Source organism: Drosophila willistoni, assembly GCF_018902025.1.
Source record: "Drosophila willistoni isolate 14030-0811.24 chromosome XR unlocalized genomic scaffold, UCI_dwil_1.1 Seg106, whole genome shotgun sequence".
Lineage (NCBI taxonomy): Eukaryota > Metazoa > Arthropoda > Insecta > Diptera > Drosophilidae > Drosophila > Drosophila willistoni.
In genome coordinates this window covers 258778-280972 of record NW_025814055.1, presented here as the reverse complement: position 1 = coordinate 280972, position 22195 = coordinate 258778, and the positions used below count along the sequence as shown (strand labels likewise).

Here is a 22195-nt window from a genome sequence, read left to right as displayed (position 1 = left end):
GTACCATGTTGCTGCCCTCTTTGTCACATGACTTTATTGATGGTCTTCTAGGCTTATCTTTATCCCAAGTCAATCCTGTCTTAAATTCTAATGGAAAATCGTTAGATCTTATTTTTGTATGGGATTCTTCTTATTGTGAGGTTTCTAGGATCGAACCATTTGTTCTTCCAGAGGACAAATTTCACCCTACATTAAATTTAAAAATTGATCTGCCCTTGCTTTCACCATTACTTCAAATGAGTTACCTCTAACTAGGTGCTTTCGTAAGACTGACTATGTCAGCCTTAATGAAAACATTACTACTACCGGTTGGCCTTATCTGTACAATTGTAGAGATATGAACACAACTGTTCGTTTTTTCTATGATACTCTGAATTCACTCTTTGATATTTGTGTGTCTCTTGGTAGGCTGGAGCGGGTTAACAAACCTCCCTGGTTCTCTCGTGAGTTATCCAATTTGAAAAATGTGAAGACACGATATTATAAGAAGTTTCAAAAAACACGTCGTCCATCAGATTATGCTCTGTATACAGTCGCTCGTTCAAAATTCATGATGCTTAATACACAATGCTATAAGAATTATCTTCAGCGGTGAAAGCTTCAGTTTTCTTCTGACCCTAAACAATTTTATAATTTTGTTAATTCTAAAGCAAGTCCGTATCCTTATCATTTAAAAATGTCTAATTGCATTTTCAATCCAGTGATTGATGAAAGTTCTGTTCTTAGCGAACTTAAATTAGTTAAACCTGTTTATTCTCCGGGGCCAGATGGTTTACGTGGATGTGTACTCAGTTTTTGTGCAAACGCATTATGTAAACCCATTTTTAAATTGTTTTTATTGTCTGTCGATCTAACTATTCGGAAGGAGTTTTATATCATTCCTCTGCATAAAATGGCAAAAAGTCCGAAGCCCGAACTATAGGGGTATCTCAAAATTGTCCGCTATTCAGAAAGCCTTTGAGAAAATTATAACTTCTTAAATGCAATATTTTTGCAGCTCTATTATTTCGCCATCCCAACATGGGTTTACACAACCACTAACCTTTTAAAATTTACATCAATTATTATCAAGGGGTTCAAAAATGGTAAACAAACTGATGTCATATACACTGACTTCAGAAAAGCCTTTGATTCCGTTAATCATACCCTATTACTTTCTAAGCTGAGCGACATTGGATTTCCACCCCTTTTCCTTTCTTGGGTTCGAGAATATTTAATCTCTTCCACCATAGTGGTCCAAACCTGACAATTTTCATACTTTATCTGCTCCGGGCTATAAGTAGCTCAAATATCACGTTTCATCCCGATAGGTCTTAAGATGGCGGTGCCAAGTTGATTTGCACAGACGGACGGACGAACGGACAGACTGGACATGGCTGTATCGACTCAGCTTCTCATGCTGATCACGAATATATATACTATATGGGGTCGGAAACGTCTCCTTCTGTGCGTTACAAACATCTGACCAATTTTATAATACCCTCTGCAAGGGTATAAAAATACGGAGTTTATATAGGGAATCTTAAGCTCTAGGAGGTAACAATTGTTCTTAAAAGATCTTATTCTAGTACGACTCAAACCCACGGGGGTTGAAAATTATTCTTATTTTAGGCACGGCGTCGGCCACTTGACATCCTGCCGTTGTGATCCTTTGGGTTAGTTTAGAATTACAAGTGTTTTTCACAACGTGTGTGGCTGATTGTAGTTCTAGTCATATGCTATGTATGCTAGTTGTCTGTGACAAAAGTACAGTTGAATTATATTTTCTTTAGTACATCTGATTTGGTAAAGCCGCCCGCCAAATGGGGCGATTTGGATTTGTTTATTTTATTAAGCTGTCTTATCATTAGTAGTTATTGACCGACATTAAAGAAGCATGACCAGCTGCATGATGAAAGTTTAAGCCTAGTAATTCAATATGATGTTCCCTTAATGATTGTAAATGACTTCCTATTCTTTTAAATTCGGCCGAATGGTTTACTATGTTTGCTTCTACTGGATTCCATACTATATTTGCTATGTTACTAATATCGCCTATGTGCGAAGCTTTTATAGCTATGTACGACTCTTACTGGACGCTATGATGAGCTACTAAAATTTTTTCTTCTGCCCTAGCTTTACAGCCTGATCTGAGGCTCAAAATACCTTGTTCTGGTATATCCATTGGACTTAGTTTTAGGTGGGACCTTGAATAGCCAACTACTGCTGCTATCTTATTCTACCCAGTAAGATCTTGTTTCCACAATCGTTCCGTATAAACAGTTAGATTTGGTAGTCTGTTTATAAGGTGTCAGCTCACAGTCATTATCTTTGGCACCACTCCAACTTCCTTCACATGTTCTCCTGTTCGACTGCCAGTTCCGACAGCTTTGCATAGCTGATTCAGACATTAAATGATACGAGTCTATTTCAAAATGAATTAAGTAAGTCATCTCGCCGACTTAGGTATACCATACACCATCAAATATTTCGAATTTATAATAACAAATGCATTTACGTATTTTTAAAAAATTCTGTTCACATTCTTTTTACAAGCATATCTTAGCATCTCGCTCACTCAAGCATTCGAACACCTTACCGCCCCCACCAGCCAACGGCCAACTCCGGCCTTATGGAACACGTTTATATCCATAACTTGGCTATTTCTAGTCCAATCTTAGTCAACTTTGGTATTTTGCTGGATATTAGTATCAAATTTTAGTGTGCTGGGAGATAATCGAATTTTTTTAAATTACGGGTGCGGAAAGAGGCGTGGTACACATGCAAAATGTGCGCATTAACTAAGCAAATATACATACCAAATTTGGTGCATCTAGTTAGTAGTGTTTGAGAAAATAGGTTTTGTTTAATTTGCAGGGGCGGTAAGGGGCGTGGCAAAATTTTGAAATAAACTCGATAACTGTACATACTACACAAGACTACATACCAAATTTGGTGGCTATAGATCTTGTAGTCTCCGAGATCTGGGTGTTCATACGGACGGACGGATACACATGGCTAGATCGTCTCGGCTGTTGATGCTGATCAAGAATATATATAAGTTATGGAGTTGGAAAAGCTTCCTTCTGCCTGTTACATATATTTTGGAGACTTTAATATACCATTTCATTCTATGGATGTATGGTATAAAAACCGAGCCAATGGTACAGTTTCTTTTTGAAAAATTTAATTTTAAAATCAACAACGATCTGGCATTATCAACTACAAACTTCAATACCACTATTGATGCAGTTTTTTCGAAATACTTGGACAGAATCCGAAACATTCGTATCTTACTTTAGTTAGAATGATTAAAATAAATGATTATTAAATACCCACAATAAATGAAAATTTAATTCAATTCAATTTAATTTCACGCTTTGTTATAAATACAGATTGTTTGTTTGTGAATGGTATCTTACAATATTTTAAGAGTTTAGACTATGAACTAGGCCTTTCTACTTAGGTGTTTATTTGCATATTTACATGACATATGGCGTATGCGATGACATAACTAAGTATTAGGGGAAAAAAGACAATGAAGTAGAAAAACCCCAAGGAAATTTATTACAAGCTAAATTAAACACGAAGACTACGACTAAAACTACACCTAAATGGCTATGCCAGATTATTTATATGCGTATATGTTGAATCATGACACTTGGTTATGAAATCTTGCGTTAATCGCGATAATCTAAAATCTACCAATTCAGCATTGGCTCGACAATGTAGGTCAATCGTAGAATGATGTCACGGGAGATTTAAGATAAGCTTCAAGACTTTATTCTGGCTGATTTGCAATTGGCTTATGTGACATTTGGCTATATCTGACCATACTGGAGCACCGTAAAAAGTTACTGCTTGGAAAATTGACCTAAACAAAAACATTTTGTTTTCTATATTAAGTCCCGAGTTTCTATTTATGAACGGATATAGCGTACGGACTATATGTTTGAGTTTTTTGTTTGTATTGGATATATGGTTTTTGAAGGTAAGTCTTTTGTCCAGTGTAATACCCAGGTATCTGACATTTGGTTCCCACTTTATATATTCCATGCCCAATCTGATATCAGTTGTTGGCACGAAGATATCCTTTTGTTTTTTTGTGAAAAATATTACCTTAGTCTTTTCTGGGCAGACTAAAATTTTCCATTGGGAAAAATATATATCTAGGGACTCGTATGCTGCTTGTTTCTAGATATATCTGCAGAAAGAATTCCCCCACAAAGGATTGCTGTGTCATCCGCAAACACCGAGGTGGTACAATTGGGTAATATTGAGAGATCAGAGGTATATATATTATATAGTATAGGCGATAGACATGAGCCTTGGGGGCAGCCTGCTGAGATATTAACTGCTGTGGATGAAGCATTTCCTAAATATACGATGTAAGACCTAAAATATACGACTAAGATCTTTTCTAGATAACTTTGAACTATCTTTATGGCCGCGAGGGGAAAGTTGAAACAAAACATTTTGTGGATTAGTCCATCGTGCCATACTGAATCGAAGGCGGCTTTTATATCAAGCAGTACCATTCCAGTTGACATAGAGCTGAGAAAATTTTCCTTAATGATTTTTTTAATCCTACAAAGATTTTTTCTTTTTGAGCCTATTTAGAATGTCTTTAATTACCCTGGAGCTAACAAAGTAGTCATTTTGCGGTCCTGTGGATAATCGTGCAACTGAAAGGATTGAGCTATGGTTTCCGGATCACCGAGCCCAGCAGATATAATATGGTTTAGCCTAAAGCCAATAAATGAAAAGCAATTCCCTATTTATCACCATTTCCTCATTACTGAGCTCTGTCTGACATAAAGAGTACACATGCGTAAGGCACTTCGTTCCTTGCACTGCAGGTATAAGGAAGAAGAGCGCATGCGTATTTGCCTGTAGTTTCTTTGTATTTAAATAATAACATTGCGTAATGCTGTTTTGCGAATACTACATGTTTATATATATGCCTTTCTACAATGTTAGATTGCTAATTACATAATTAATTTTTTAAGGAATGTAAAAACAAGGACTACAAAAGGTTCAGATACATTAATACATTAAAAACTTCTTGTCTTAGATAAAATGAAGACACTTTACATGCTGGCAGCCTCTTCGGACCCACTTATTGCATCACTGAGACACGTGCGATCCTATAAGGATTTGGAAAATAGCAACTATAGTCCCGAAATGTTGAGTTTATTATATATTGATGTAAATATTGAAAATTATTTTGAAAAAAATCAGTCATCAATAGCAAATTTTCAAAATTAACATAAACAAAATTTTTATGTTTTACTTTTTGTAACTATGTTAAAAAATAAAATTAAAACATTTAAAAAAGTTACAGAGTCGTTTACAACAATGAAAAATTCCGTTTGTGATAGTGAAAAGCATGCTTGGAAATATTTTATGACGTTGACACCTTGAATATTACAGCACCACGAACACTCTTGGCAAACATTTATTTAGAAGCTTGAGGCATTCTTTATCATAAGCTATGATTTTTACAATGTAAAATGCCAAAAGGCCTTACTGTGCGCCGATTTTTGGCCTACTTTGATTTTACCTATACATACATACATACATACATACATACATACATACAAGTTGACTTTCGCATTACTATGCGAGAGCTACCTTACGATTTCGTAAGGATTTATTTCAAGTATTATTTACCCAAATGAGAATCCTTGAGAATTGAAAAACATTACAAATTCTTTTATTCAATACTTAGTATAAAGCGAATCAATAGTACGTTGTTGGTTTTATATTGGAGCAAATCAATTAGTGGTTCTTATTCTCTTGCTAGCTGCTACAAGAATGTTTCTTAACGCTGCCGCCCAGAAGCGCCAAAGCTCCCTAGCTGGACCTGAGTTGCTGACGCAGCGCATGATTGATAATTTACATGTATTGAGTATGTGTACTTTCATGTGTATGCATGTATAGGTAAAATCAAAGTAGGCCAAAAATCAAGCATCAAGTAGTCTGCTGCGACTATTTTTCCGACTGCTGCTTTTGCCGACTTCCGAAATTGGCCAAAAGCAACAGTCGGAACAGTTCCTAGTATTAAAATGTATAAGTTGGCTGTTGCTATCAAAGCAATCTGTTTCGGGTTTTTGCTATTGCTGCTGCTGTCGGGTTTTTTGCTTTCGGATTTTTGCTGTTTGCTGCTGCTGTCAAAAATTTCTATTTCGGTTATTTGCTGCTGCTTTTGCTGTCAGATTTTCTGATTTCGGTTTTTTGCTGTTGCTTTTGCTTCGATTGTTCATAGTTTTCGAAGCAGAAGCAACAGCACACAGCAAAACTGTTGACAGTTTTCACAGTTTTCAAACCCTGGTTAAAACAGCCTCGAAACGTTGTTGCCACCAACACTGGTAAACTACTGTATACTTCTCCAGCAATTTACACCTCCGTTGAGCCAGCCTTGTATCGATTTTGCAACCTTGAATCAATCTTGCAATCTTCTCTAGCGCCGTACACTTCACCAGTACTCTCTATTATGCACTTCGATCCGTTCTTGACTTGCCTTGTGATTGCTGGTGTATCCCAATGGTACCTTCTTCGGCCAAACCTCTCACGAATATTTCGTAATGTGCTGCGAAAATTCCAGAACCACCTTTCTGATCATCTTTCTCACTCCTTCTGCAGTTGCCTTATGTCAGAGTCACTTACTGTCTCCCTCATCAGCCCAATTTTCAAGTTTTTGTTGCTCGCCGATACCGCGCTTTTTACTGCAGCTATCTCGCTTTCTTTCACTTGAACGTTCCCTCGAGGCAGAGCCACTTGCTGTCTTCCTCCTTTTTAGAATTTCACAAGTTTTAACGATTTTGTGAAATTCAATAGCCAATATTAATTGTTTCACTTTTAATCTGCCATTCTGGGTAAGTCGCTAATCTGTGGTATTTATTTACATTTCGGTTTCTTTATTGGCAATGATGTTTATGTTACAATTTAATATTATGGCTTTTACAAAAATAAGCGACTGCAGGTCTGTCCCGAAACTGTCCACAACCGACCACAGAAGTTTTCAGACGTTTTTTTGTTTGTCATGGACACCACTTACACAATTCATAAAAGTTGCGGGAAACCCGAACATATTCCATGTATGTACAGCGAAACGAATCGAATAGTGATGATAACTTTTGTTCTTAGATATAATTCGATTTGGCTTCAGAATCTACCTTGCCCAACAAAATAAAAACCATCATCCAATTTACGATATGCTTTACGCAGGATCCTCGTATAGCTTAACCAATTGTCAATAAATCCCTTATGAAAAATCAGAACCGAATTTATCGTGCTTATAATTCCTTGTAATATTTTTTTAATAGTTCTCACCTCCCGGTTGCCTAAAAAAATTAACCACCTTAAGAGCTTCCCAGACAGAAAGTTCAACTAAATTTAATACGAAATTAGATATCAGTATCGCTTGAACAAGGTTTGTAAAACGATCAAAAAACTTGCACCATATTGAAGCAAAGTTCGTACCAATTGCTTTCGTGGAAGTGTACACTTGTCATGTTCAAAATAAAGAGCCTTAGAAGGCCATTTGCTGGTACCCTCTCCTTAATCTGTAATTTTTTTTTAATTTTTTAAATTAGCGCATTGTATCATAAAAGAAATAGATGCAAAAAACTATTGACCGCTTGAATTGGGGTCTACACTACAAAACAATTCCAAAATGTGTAAATCCTAATAGATTACCATTAGTAAAGTAAAATAATTTATTACAAAACAGTCCGTTGTAAAAGTTTTTTGCCCACCATCTAATATAATAAATATAAAATATTTTGTGTAGAAATCCGTTTATGTTAATACTTAAAATTATTAAATCTTATGAAATATATTATAATTTCTTTGGTAGATTAAAAAAAATGCGTACATGGTATTTATATTGCAAGTTCAATGTAAACTAAATTAAAACAAAAAAGTCACTTGCATATATTTGCCGTAGATACATATGTATTCATTATTTGTTAAGACTTTAAGAGCTATACAATTTTTGAGTTGTTTTTTTCTTAATATTAAACGTAGGCAAATTGTATGTTCATTCATACGAATGTATGTACATACATAGATTCTTAATCTATTGTGTTATCCGTTATATGATGCAGATCTGAATAGTTAATAATGGCGCGATGTAGGAACTCGTATTGTGCCTGAAAAGAGACATTAAAAAGATTATACTTTTAATTAACAAAAGCTTTCAATGAAAATAATTGTCTGTATTTGGCAAATGATAATAATGGTAAATGTTGTTTTAGAAAGTAATTGAATAAAAAAAACCCCTATTCGGGATTTTCAACCGAGGTGAAATTTTTCATGGTGATGTTATTTCTCAGTTTGTCATATGAGCAAAATAAGAAAATAGTCCCGCGTTGTTTGATTTCTTAGTGTTGCGCTATGAATCCCACATATATTGACCTGCTCTTTTATACGCCTTCTGCTTGTAGAAATTAGCTTTATTTGTTATGTTTGAAATTCAAAGAATTATAAACAAAAAGTACATTATGGGAAACATAGTGCAAGGTAGTTGTTGTTGTTTAGATTATATAAAATAAGCTAACATTAAGTCAATTATAATATAGAACAAATGGAAATGTATATGTCAATATAAGTATGTAACCCGATTATAGATATCGATGTCATGACGTGGTCAGCAGATAACAATAAAGACCTAGTTAATTAAGCTGCTATGGTTAGCTATTATCAATAAAGACGTATTTTGCTGACCTAACACTATGTCGAACTATGCATTGGTGAGCTCTCTATTTTTACTATAAAAGAAATGCATTATTCTTAGTAAGATCAGATACCAATTGTAGCTACATCGCTGTGTCTTTGGCCCCCATCTCTACCTTTGTAATCTCACTCCGAAGTCCACCCTAGTGCACATTTTTATATAAACAAATAAAGATTAATTTAATCAAGAAATAAGTACATAAATTTTATTATACCTACTCTAGAAAAGTGATCATTTTAGACAGCAAACACTTTTTTCAACTTAAAACTCAGATTTTAATTTGGTGTAGGTATTTGACTCTATATGACATGTACCTATTTTGATAAAGATATCTTTATTAGTAAGGCCAAGCGAAGCGATTTAACACAGCTACACACAGAATTGCCTATTATAATGTACGCAGAAAAAGCTTTTTTTGAGACATCAGATGTGGGTGTTTGTTTTACTCGCTCTTTTTCACTTATTTGTCTTGTTGTGGTTGTACGACTTAAGCATGACTCTACTATGTATGTACAGCTGCGAGCAAAAAAATAGTAGTGGCTTCACCCATTTTATAAATATCATAGAAAGTTATGTTATCGGGGCAAGACTGAGATTTCTTGGTATGCAAATTTATTATTCGATCTGTTATTAATTATATTATAAACAATTTCATTTTGATATTTCGAAAATAATGAAGATTTGGTGTCAATAGTTCCAAATTGAGGCGAGCAAAATAATAATAGCACATATTTTAAAGAGCACAAAATATCATAGTATAGGGTTTTATTCCACGGAAATAGTTTAAAAATAAAGACCAAGTTAATATCAACCTACTTATTAATAATTAGTGGCATGTCCATTGTTCCCCAGTACGGCTGCGCACCGACGCGGCATTGAATCTATCATTTTCTGACACTTTTCTGGTGTTATGGCCTTTTATGTACACTCTATAGCAGTCTAAGGACCTCTTTTAGTGGTTGGCTGTGCAGCAACTACTCCCTTCTTAACGTCGCACTACAAATTTTCAATCGGGCTCAGATCGGGCGACTGTGCGGGCCACTTCATTAAATCTACTCTAGCATTATCGATACGAGCTTTTACCACTTTCCTTGTGTGTTTCTGGTTATTGTCTTGTTGAAAGACCCAACAAACTGATATTTTCTCTTCGTCATGTGGTACCTTTAGTTCCTCAATAATTTTAACGTACACATTATGCCTTCTATGCAGCATATAGGACCAACACCGTATTAGGAAAAACAGCCTGACACCAACACACTTCATCTGCCATGTTTAATAGTCTTTGTGGTGTACTGTGGACTGTACTCCGTGTTTTTCTGTCGACGAATATACAGCCTAGATCTCCTCTGTCCAAACATCACAATTTTGGACTCATCTGACCACAGTATGTTGCGCCATTTCTCCACAGGCCATTTTATGTGAAATTTTGAGCATTCAATCCATTCGTTTATGGTCTTCTGTGGGAGAAGCGGATTTTTCCGAGGGCTGCGAGCGTTCAAGTTATTTTGAGGTAACTCTCACCGCACTGTCCAAACACTGGCCGGCAGTTTAGGCTCTTCCTGGACCTCCACAGCAGATGCAAACAAGCGAAGCCTTGAGTCTCGTACTATTCTTTTTTCTAATTCGGGCGAGATTTTAAGCTTTCGGCTACGTCTTTCTGATATTTTTTTTATGTGTATGCATTTTGAACTGCAGTTGGGGAGCACTTACAAATTTCGCAGACTTTTATGTAAGTTTTGACCTCATCCATAAGGTTTCTGATCTAAATCCTCTTCTCAAAAGACATATGAGTACCGCGGCCCATTTAAGTCTGCAAATTGGAATACTTTAATGAATATTCTACCGCGAACATTTAACACATCAAATAGAGCAAAAAAAAACAATCTTTTAGCAATAGTTTAAGTTTCCTGCAAAGAAAGATCCTTCACTACTATTATTTTGCTCGCTCTAAATTTGGCAATTAAGCTTAAAAATGAAGTAGCAAAAAAGTTAAGTCTCCAAGTGAAGATAAAACGTAATGGACAAGTCTTAGACATTGCTGATAACGGTACTTAAAGGTTTTACACAGATCGAAATATTATCTTACAAGTTATAGTAATAAATATCGACAAGTGTTTTGCGCTACTATTTTTTTGCTCGCAACTGTATGTACTCAGTGACTTGATGAAAACCCGTTTAGAGTTAGTTGACTATTTGTGCAGCCGAACATAAGCATTTCTCGTTAATTCTCACTCTTTCCTCTGCCTCCTCGACTCAATCGACGTTTTCCTTTATTCAAGAGACGGAAATTTTGTTTATTTGTGGAATAAACAAAAGCTACCTAAAGCCGAGCGATTATTTTTATTTGATGTTATTATATTTAAAAATTCTATTATTTTTGGAACGAAGTTCCTTATCGCGCGTTATGAACAGGGGGCTAGACGAATCAAACCGTAACGAATTCCAACCGTAAGCAATAAACGCTGTGAGACTGTGGTTGTGTGTGTAAGTCAGGGCTCGGCAAAAAGCGAGCACTAAAAAAATATAGTTGCGTATGTAAGTTAACCGAAACGCCAACTATCCACCGAATCAGCGCTTCCCACGCTATGCCCTGCATAAGCAACGGAAAAAGGAATGCGAGATCTTGCATATGCCGCAAGATCAGCACTTTTGCAGTTATGTAAACACTCCAGGCTAGGCAGAAAATATATTTGTCTTCAGCCTATTTAATTCAGTTTTAGTTTTAATAAGAACTCCAAGCACACAAAACTGTAGCTTGCAATAAAGAACAATAATTAATGAACATTAATGTTCACAATCAATAAGTAATACAATGAATTATCCTAATTGGCGCCCAACAGTGGTATAAAGTGAATGAAAATTCTAAAAACGAACAAATTAAAAAGTTTTAGAAGTTATAATTCGGCAGTGTTTAATTCTGCGAAGTACTAAGGAAATTATATAGTAAACACGATTATAATAAACGAACAATAATAATTCTGCAAAGTGCTAGTAATATCGTTAAAATCGTAAAATTATCTCACTAAAAAGTGAAATTTACAAAAAAAAAAAATTTCAAAGAAGCTAGCAGTCTTTACATTTTGAAATTTCTTTCCCTGCAACTCATATCGTCAATACACCAACAAAACATTATTAGTCTTTTTACTACAATTTTTTCTTCCATTATTCCCTAAGCAAAGCACGACACGCATACACATACAGTTCATGTAGCGTTGTGTCTGTGTGTGTATGCATGTTCATATTGACTGTAACTTGTGTTCTATTTATCCGATCAGATTCGAATTTTGGGATGAGATTTTATATCTAATACTATTATATTGGTAAATTCATGGGGATACTCCAATTTTTGCAAACATGTTTCTTCTAGAGCTATATGATATAGTGGTCCGATCCTCATAATTTTCGTACTTGATCTGCTCCATATAATAAAAAGCACAGATAGCTCTTAAGATGTCTGAGTAAAACGCATACGCACGGACGGACAGGTTGACAGACGGACAAGGCTATATCGACTCAGCTTCTCATGCTGATCAAGAATATATATACTTTATGGTCGGAAACGTCTCCTTCTGTGCGTTACAAACATCTGACCAATTTTATAATACCCTCTGCAAGGGTATAAAAAGTTACAAGGTTGAAATTTTCTTTCCGATTTTATACAAAATTATTAAAAGAGTTAAAAGTGTCTATAATTGATTCGGAGGTTGACTTATTGTGTCAATCATTTAAAAAATTAAGGCCAAGTAGTTCAGGCCCATATTCCAAAGCTTAGCAATTTAATTCAGGAAAAAAACAATAAATAAAATGTATCCAGAAAAACTAAAACGAATTCTAACCGCCGTAACCAGTGCATTAGCGGCACAGAAAATAGAGTTAAAAAACAAAATATCAAATATAACAAATTAAATTGAAAATATGAGAGTTCAAGTTCCCGCAGTAAAAGGGAAGTAGAAATTATAGCGGGTGTTAAGTGTGAAGAGTCTTTAGATGTCGTAAACTCCCTGCCAGATTTTGAGAGTAAACAAGAGACATATGTGGCATGGCGGAAAGCTGCACATGTCGCATATAAAATTTTTAAACCATGTGACGGAAGTTCTAAACACTATCAAGCGGTAGCAATCATAACAAACAAAACAAAGGAATTATGCAATTTTTATGCAATTATTGACATCTTAGATTTCACATACGCGGACAAAAGACCTATATACCGCGAGATGGTCATGCTTACTCAGGGAAGCTTGTCTTTAGAAGAATATAATGAAGAGGTTGAAAAAAATTGGCCTTACTCACAAACAAGACCACCATGACCCATGAGACATCATTGTCGAATTCCATAAATAATAAATATAGAGCGAACGCCCCATTTGTTTTCATATCAAGCACTAGGAAAATATACAGATACATATAAAAGCCTCAAATAAGGAAATAAGCCTAGGAAAATATACAGATACATATAAAAGCCTCAAATAAAGGGCAAGAAAACATATAATTACGAAAATCGAAACATGGGGAAAAATCCTTATTACACTAGGAATCAAAATTTTGAAAAAGAGGTTTTCAAACCAAAACCCAATCGGGAATATAGCGAGCCGATGGATGTCGATCCGTCCTCCTCTGAAATTTAGGCAGCCCACAGCATTTGGCCAGCAACAAAATACAAACCCAAATTATAGGCAAAACAATGCTGCCTTTCAGCAAAATACTTACCAGCCCCAAAATTTTACAAACAAGCGGGCAAATAGTAAATAACGAGTGTTACTCAAATCAAAAACACCAAAGGGTGAATCATTTGGGTCAAGCTGATTCAACCAGGTCAAGTGAAAACAGTCAATATTATCAGGAATCCGAAATTGAAACTGGTGATTGTAAAGACGACTTGCTTGATTATGACAACGTAAATATTAGGGGACAATCCCTGCTCCCGTACATAGAAAAAACGTGCGCAGGGAAAACAATTCGTTTGCTGATAGATACTGAAGCTTCAAAAAATTATATAATACCCGGTCTAAAACGGAAAAGTTTGCCAGCAGACTCACCTTTTACTGTAGAATCCATTCATGGATTTAGCTTAGTTGATAGGAAATGCAAGGTTCAAATCTTTAAAGTAATTTCAGATTTTATCGTATTACCCAATTTAACACTTTTCGAGGCTATTATCGGCCTGGACTTGTTAAAACAAGCGGGCGCAGTTATGGATCTGACCAAACGGCAGATAAAATTTAAAAATGGTATTGAACAACTTCAATTCCTTAAATGCAAAAATGAACATTTTTTAAAAATCAACGATGCCAATGTTCCTCTCGTTGTAAGGGAAGAGTTTGGAGCTATTATCGACACACGAGCTAACGCATTTGCCGATCCAAAAGAGTCCCTACTCTTTAACACCAACATTGTTGCTACAATCCGTACCACAAGCGATGTACCAGTCTTCACGGCACTATATCAGTATCCGATGGGTGCATCGGATTTCGTAAACTCTGAAGTTAAACAACTTCTGAATAACAAGATTATCAGACCTTCCAAATCACCCTATAACAACTCAATTTGGGTTGTCGATAAGAAAGGAATCGACCAAGAGGGACAGAGGAAAAAGCGATTAGTAATTGATTTCAGGAAATTGAGTTCAATATCAATCCCACCCATATCCCATTCCAAATGTCACGATGATTTTGTCCAATATGAGAAAATCAAAATATTTTTACGACATTGGATCTGAAGTCTGGGTTTTATCAGATAACCCTTTCAGAACGGAATCAAATATGAGTATATTTCAAATGGCAATTAATGATGTTCTAAGAGAACAAATTGGAAAATTTTTTTACGTCTATGTGGACGACATAAAATTTTTTCTGAAACAAGAGAGGATCACCTAGCGCACATAGATTGGGTTCTTAAGCGTCTAAACGATGAAAACATGACGGTTTCTAAAGAAAAGTCACATTTCTTCAAAAGTAGCGTAGAATACCTTGGGTTCACCGTTTCAAGAAACGGAATCTCATCATCACCGGATAAAGTAAAAACAATTATAAACTACGAAACTCCTGAGACAGAAACAGATGCTCCATCTTGTCGTAAATTTATTTTTTTTGGGGAAAAAACTCGGCATGTTATAGAATTCGATAGCTACTCTGATTTGCTACCAATCCTAAGGGAAAAAATCAATCTCAACGTTGTAAATGGGATAAAGTTCGATTTGCATACTATAGCACAAATTCAGCATCAGCTAATTAGCGAATTCCCATCCACAACGTTTAGGCATTGCAAAGATGAACAGGTGGGAATAGTCACCACAGAACACAACAGAGCTCATAGGGAGCGCAAAAATGACAAGAAATGCAAACGAAATAGTTATTAACTGCAGGGTCTGTAGAAAAGCAAAATATGATAGATACAAAAAACACAAAGTATCCGAAACTAGAATTCCTTCTCGTCCGGGAGAAATATTACATGTCGACATTTTTTCCACTGACAACGGTAGATATAAAGTCGACACTGCTACAGTTAATTAATATTTTTCCGGTAGATCGCACAATGAATTGCGATAATGAAAGATCTTTAAACTCCGAAACAGTGAAAACATTACTTCAAAACAACTATCAAATCACTATTGTTAATGCTCCCCCCCTATACACTGCACCTCTAATGGTCATGTAGAACGGTTCCACAGCACTCTTATCGGAATCGCAAGATGATTAAAATTGGACAAAAAAATTGAGGACACAATAGATCTTATGTTAATAGCTACGATTCAATAAAACAGGACAATACATTACGAACAAATCGCCAACTAATAAGAGAAAAATCACCAAAACTTCTTATTGAAACTAAAAATCGTTTAAAGAAAACGCATAATGATTCACTAGAATACCATAATAAAAACAGGCAGGCTAGATCCTATCAAACAGGAGAAAGTCTTGGTAAAAAATAATAAAAGATTAGGAAATAAGACAACACCCCTATATGAAGAGGAAATAGTACATGCAGATATGGGCACTAACGCACTCCGCGTAATCGGATTGTAGCACTGGCAAATTGCAACAAGGCCGTCGATACGCCATTCTGCCAACTGTCCCCGACAGAGACATGTGCGAAGCAGCTGCAGTTGGATAAGCAACGGAAGAAGTAATGCGAGATATGCCCTGAATAACGTTGGATAAGCAACGGAAGAAGTAATGCGAGATCTTGCACTTTTGCAGTTATGTAAACACTCCATGCTAGGCAGAAAATATATTTGTCTTCAGCTTAAGTTTTAGTCTTAATAAGAATAAAGAACAATAATTAATGAACATTAATGTTCACAATCAATAAATAATACAATGAATTATCTTAATTTGTACGTAAAAAAAAGGCACTTGCTTGTGTGCGTATGTTGCTTTACACTGCGCAAAATGAAAATTTACGTAATTTTGCCCAAATCAAAAAAACGAGTACAGCAGATAATCTGATGCAAGAGAGAGATAGAAAAAACAAAGCAACGATCAATTTTTTTATGTGTTTTCCTAACGCGTGTCTGTAGACACACTCCCTTTTTTTGTCACTATTAGGGGACATTGACGTACAAGTGGACCCTACGACACCTGCACAGAGCCTGATAACAAAATTAAATTTTATTACATTGTTCAAACTACAGCTATCTATGACACAAAGGAATAAAAGACAATGTTAGTCAAGAATATATATACAAAATATGGTTGGAGATGCTTTCTTCTAAGCTTTTCACACTTCTGACCAAAATAAATATAAACTTTTTGCAAAGGTAAAAATTGGGACAGAGGGCTACTTTACTTACTTACAAACAAGAATTTGGAACATATAAAAATATTATAAATTTATCATATTCTATAAAATTTGTTTATAATAACAATATAATATCAGTCGCAGCTGTAGCTGTCACGATATCTTTTGAAATTAACTGGAAAAACCTTATGCCACTACTGTAAAACTTCACCGATGTTAGATTATTTTTACTTACGTATGAGTTGATAAGTCCCTGTCGCTGAGATCGTAATTTTCTTGTAATTGAACATATGTCAACACTTTTCTCTAATCGTAAATGCTGAACCAAAATGCACATTGCTACAAAAATCGAACTTCGATCAGTGCCCAAGCTGAAAATAAAAAAAATTAATTAATTAAAGAAACCATTAGTATTATCTTCAAACAGTTAAATATACAAATTAGAATTTCTCTCATGGCGAACTCGACATTCAAATACCAAGCCAAGCAACTGAGGCGTGGGTTGAAATACAGAATCTCGGTCACCTAGCGAAAGCAGAGGACATTTCTGCTGCAATTGATTCGTTAAATGGCGAGAAGAGGCAGGCACTTGGTCATCTTTAGTATGCCGTGTACTACAGCAGCCAAACTTTTGAAAAAAAGACTCTCTGGAAATAGGAAGAGATATGTGGCTCAAACAGTAACAATGCAGACTGTTTCGATTGAGTCGACGCAAAATGTGCGTCACTTTACTGGTTGCAAAACGCAATTCATACGAGAACAAGATATTGATGTTGCTATCCTAAGAGAGCCAGGTACCACTCCGATATCTGATGTGCTCTTGGTTCAACAGCCAAGGCTACAAGGTGGTAGAGAAAGGGGAAGTTCATCGTTGCCGGGGTCTTTAACTCCTAATCAAGAGAACGGGCGAGCACCCGCTTAAAACACAGAGGTCGATTACCACTGGAGGCTCTCGCACTTTCGGGTTATGTATGTATAGGTATATACGTATGGATTCCAAGTCGACGTTGCGATTGCATACAATATTAGCCCGGCAACGATATCCTAGCAGTTACAAGTATAAATGATCGTAATGCTCCAGGACCTGATGGAGTTCAAACCATCCTGGCTACTGATTTTGAAAGAGCTTTTGATCGCGTTGGTGTGCACACCGTACTGGAGCAACTTTCCCGGTGGGGGATAGGTCCTAAGACCTTCTACCTAGTGAAGGCTTTCATGACCAAGCGATCCATCCGTGTTAGAGTTAATTAATACCTTAACTAATTTCTATAAATTACACAACGGCATTCCACAAGGATCACCACTCTCAGTGGTATTGTTCATGATTGCCTTCCACTCCCTAGATAATATAATACTAAAGCTCAAAAAAATACAACTCTCTGTTTACGCGGATGATGCTATAATATTCAGCAACTGCAAAAATACAAATTTACTATTTCTTACTTTTAAACAAACACTCATGCATATCGTTGAATGGGGTAATTTCTCAGGGGCCACTCTTGCCTTAAACAGATGTAAATTATTTCATATTTGTAAAAAACATCGTTGTACATATCCAACTCTAACGGTTAATAACACAACATTAGAATATACATCTAGTCTTAAAGTTCGGCCTTACGCTCGACAGTAGACTTACGTTTAAGCAACTTTGTGTTAATCTTAGAGATAGCCTTAACAAGCGCCTTAATATCATTAAGTTTCTTGGGTCTAAGAGTTCTCTTGTCCATTTAACATCACTAATTCATGCGACAAGAGCCCTAATACTGGCCAAAATCGACTATGGGCTGGCAATCCATGGATGGTGTGCGCCATCCAACATCAAATTGTTCTCCCCCGCATACCATGCAGCAGTATGGCGTAGCATTGGCGCCTTTCCCACAACTCCGAAGAAATGCCTTTTAGCGGAAGCTGGTCTTCCTGAAGTACAGACGAGAGCTGCGCAACTGACTTTTAAGCTTATACCTAAAATTCTCTGCTCGACTAACCAAATTCTGCTAAAAGACTTCAATACAACGGTTAAACAGCGACGAAGGTTCAAAGTCATGTCTACTATACGCAAATGTTCCAGGTTCTTCAAAAAACATCAACTGGATATGCCATATCGTTGGAACAAAATCAGCCCATCTCCTCCTTGGCAACTTCCGGACCACACCGTGAACACGTCTCTCAACTTATTAAAAAAATCAAAAACACACAAAAATGTATTTCAGCAAATTCTAGCTGCCGAAACGGAAAAAGTCCCCAACTGGACCTGGCTTTACAGTGACGGATCGAAAACAATTCACTCTACTACCTTCGCAGTCGTTAGCCAATCTGGAACCCTCGTCTCATCTGGAATTCCAAGACTTATGGCGCAACATTAAGGAGATACTAAGAAAAAAGGAAATCACTCAATGGGACAGTTACGATGATAGGCTTAAACAAGCAAGGAACCAGTCCGATATCCACCTTCATTGCACAGAAGACATTGCCATATCATCACCCGCCTCAGAACTGGTCACTTCGCCTTAACCCACGACCATCTGCTAAATGGAAAAGCTATGCTCAGATGCCCGAAATGCGAGGGAGAATTATCAACCAAACACATATTGGATACCTGCCCACAACTGTATAAAGCAAGGATTTGTCTATTTGGCCAAATCCAACCCACCTTTCTTCTTATTTCAGCCACACTCAATAACATAAAATCAGTAATCAAATTCCTAGATGTAAATAACTTACTCAATAAGAGTCTGGACACTCTCTAGAGTGTTAAATAAAGTTCTACACAAGAGCCATGTAATAAAGTAAAAAATTATTAAAAATTATCCAACTTTTTTTAACTTTGAATGTGTACGAACGTCCGCAGTTATACCACGGAAATGCCCATAACAGTAGTGCTTAAATATAGTGTAGTCTAAGTTTGCGATGTAACATAGTAAGCCATAAAACCAGGGAAACCTCGCCTTAACAACACGACCCGGGTATAGGGAAGACAAAAGAGCGAATGTAATTTTGCCCATAATAACATTAAGTAATTTTTAGTTAGAAATATATATATATAATATATATAATCTTATATATATAAAAGAAATTCGTGTTAGTTACACCACTTATAACTCAAGAACCGCAGAACAGATTTGGCTGAAAATTGGTAGGGAGGTAGCTTAGAGCCAGGAGATAGGATATTTTTTATCCCGTTCGACAGCGTTCCCGTGTGACTTGACATGAAACATCAGTCACTATAAAACGTGGTATAACAAAAAAGAATCAGACTTGGAATAACAAAACGCAAATGACAGCTATGTAATTGACGTAAAATGCCAGCTATGTAATGACGTATGGATGACAATTTGATATTTGTAAGAAATCAATATTAAAACTATGTCTATTAAATAAATAATTAACAAGTGGATTGAAGTGAAGTGAAGTTTAATTAATAATGCCGCGACCAAGACCATCGAATCTTTCCCGACAAGGCCGTAATGCAAGAAGAATACAAAATACTGCAAATGAATGGACTGGAGAAAAACAAGAAATTGCACGTGAACAGCGCCGCGATAGTATGGCTCGACTTCGTGCTTCTCAATCACGAGAGCAAAGTGAAGCAGCCCGTGAAACAGCTCGGTTGGCAATGCAGAATCGTCGAGCGAATAACAGAAGGCAACATCCAACATAGCGGTTGCAGTTGCTTCTTCTGCCAGTAATTCCAAGATCTACGGCTGCCGATGAAATAAACGCTTGCCTCAAATCGTCAAATCTATGGCGCTATGTGAAGAAACTGCAGCTGACAACAAACATGAGAGTTACATTGCTTAATGATACATCTCAAGTACCTGTCGATGAATCGAGCGGATTAATATCATTTCCAAATAATTTTTGTAATTTTGTCTCATCAAAAGACGAACTTATCAACAATGTATTTCCAAATATTATTTCTAACTACAAAAATAATGAATGGTTGAATGAGCGAGCAATTTTAGAAGCTAAGAATAAAGATGTAGATGACCTGAACTACATAATTCAAAATAAGATCATTGGAACAATGCATTCATTCAAATCTATTGACTGCGTCACAAATGAAGATGAAGCCACCAACTATCCAATTGAATTTTTAAACTCTTTGGACGTGCCTGGCTTACCACCGCACAATTTCCGCCTAAAGGTTGGCTCCGTAGAAATCATGCTTCGAAACATAAACCAACCAAGGTTAGTAAACTGTGCGGGCCACTTCATTAAATCTACTCCTGCATTATCGATCCGAGCACCTTTTTGAAAGACCCAACAAAGTGATATCTTCTTTTCGGCATATGGTAGCATCACTTCCTCAGCAACATCGTAATACTTAGGAAAAAACGGCCCGACACCAACACACTTCATTCCCATGTTTAATAGTCTTGGTGGTGTACTGCGGAGTGCACTCCGAGTTTTTTGGTCCACGAATATACAGGGGATCTACCCTCCCTCCAAACATCACAATTTTGGATTTATCTGACCAGAGTAATTTGCGGCATTTCTCCACAGACCAATTTAGGTGGAATTTTGACTATTCAAACCGTTCTTTTATGTTCTTCTGTAAGAGAAGCGGAACTTTCCGAGGGCTACAAGTGTTCAGGTTATTTTTAGGTAACTCTCACCGCACTGTCCAAACACTGGCCGGCACTTCAAGTTCTTCTTAGATCTCCACAGCAGATGTAAACGGGCGAAGCCTTGAGTTTCGAATTATTCTTTTTTCTAATTCGGGCGAGACGTGGCTTTCGGCCACGTCTTTCTGATATTTTTTTTTACCTTTTAATGCATTTTGAACTGCAGTTGGGGAGCACTTAAAAATTTCACAGACTTCTATGTAAGTTGTGCCTTCATTCATAAGGTTTCTGAACTGAATGCTCTTCTCATAAGACATATGCGTACCGCGGCCCATTTAAGTCTTCAAATTGGAATACTTTAATGAACCTTCTATCGCGAACATTTAACACATAAAATGGAGTAAAAAAAAACCATCATTCTAGTAGTAGTTTAAGTTTCCTGCAAAGAAAGATCCTTCACTACTATTATTTTGCTCGCTCTAAATTTGGCAATTAAACTTAAAAATAAAGTAGCAAAAAAGTTAAGTCACCATTACAATGAAGTGGACAAGTGTTAAACATTGCTGATAACGGTATTTAAAGGTGTTCAACAGATCGGAATATTATCTTGCAAGTTATAGTAATAAATATCGGCAAGTGTTTTGCGCTTTTTTTTTTTTTTGCTCGCAACTGTACATTAGAGCCCGGCACTCATATCCCCCAGGGGAAAAACACGTTCGGCACCTCGTATGCGTGTAACCGAACGGCTGCCGTAGTCCTCTCACAGAGGATGAGGGTTGATTTAGTTTTCCTCAGCATTTCGACGCAAGCAGATCTATGTCGCTTTGTTGAGAGAACACGCATGAAAAAATTGATCGCTGCATTGTTCTCTCTATCTTTTTCTTGCATAAGATTATTTGCTGCACTCGTTTTCTTGATTTGAGGCAGAATTTGATGAAGTTTAATTTTGCGCAGTGTAAAGCAACATACGCATACAAGCATACAACTAAACTTTTTTAACGCTCTCTTTGTGCCGGGCCCTGACATACATTGTATTTCGTGTATTTATTTCGTGTGGAGTGTCGAAGTTTCCCTCATTTTTGTTTTCTTTAAGTTCTACTCCTTATTTTCTATGCTTTAGGTTATCCAATATTGCGTTTTCTTCAAGTTCTACTTTTTGCTTTGTGCTTAATTT

At 36.3% G+C, this 22195-nt stretch overlaps 1 protein-coding gene across 1 annotated transcript in view; it reads right to left on the bottom strand.

Annotated features, from left to right (window-relative positions):
• Positions 1-7893: 7893 nt before the first annotated feature.
• LOC6648652 (tyrosine-protein phosphatase 69D) overlaps positions 7894-22195 on the bottom strand; it is a 227419-nt gene continuing 213117 nt past the window's right edge. The window contains exons 11-12 of the mRNA XM_047011785.1: positions 16692-16827; positions 7894-8135 (exon numbers count right to left, since the gene is read on the bottom strand). Coding sequence (XP_046867741.1) covers positions 8058-8135; positions 16692-16827 — 214 coding nt within the window. The 3' untranslated portion in view covers positions 7894-8057. The remainder of the gene's footprint in view (positions 8136-16691; positions 16828-22195) is intronic.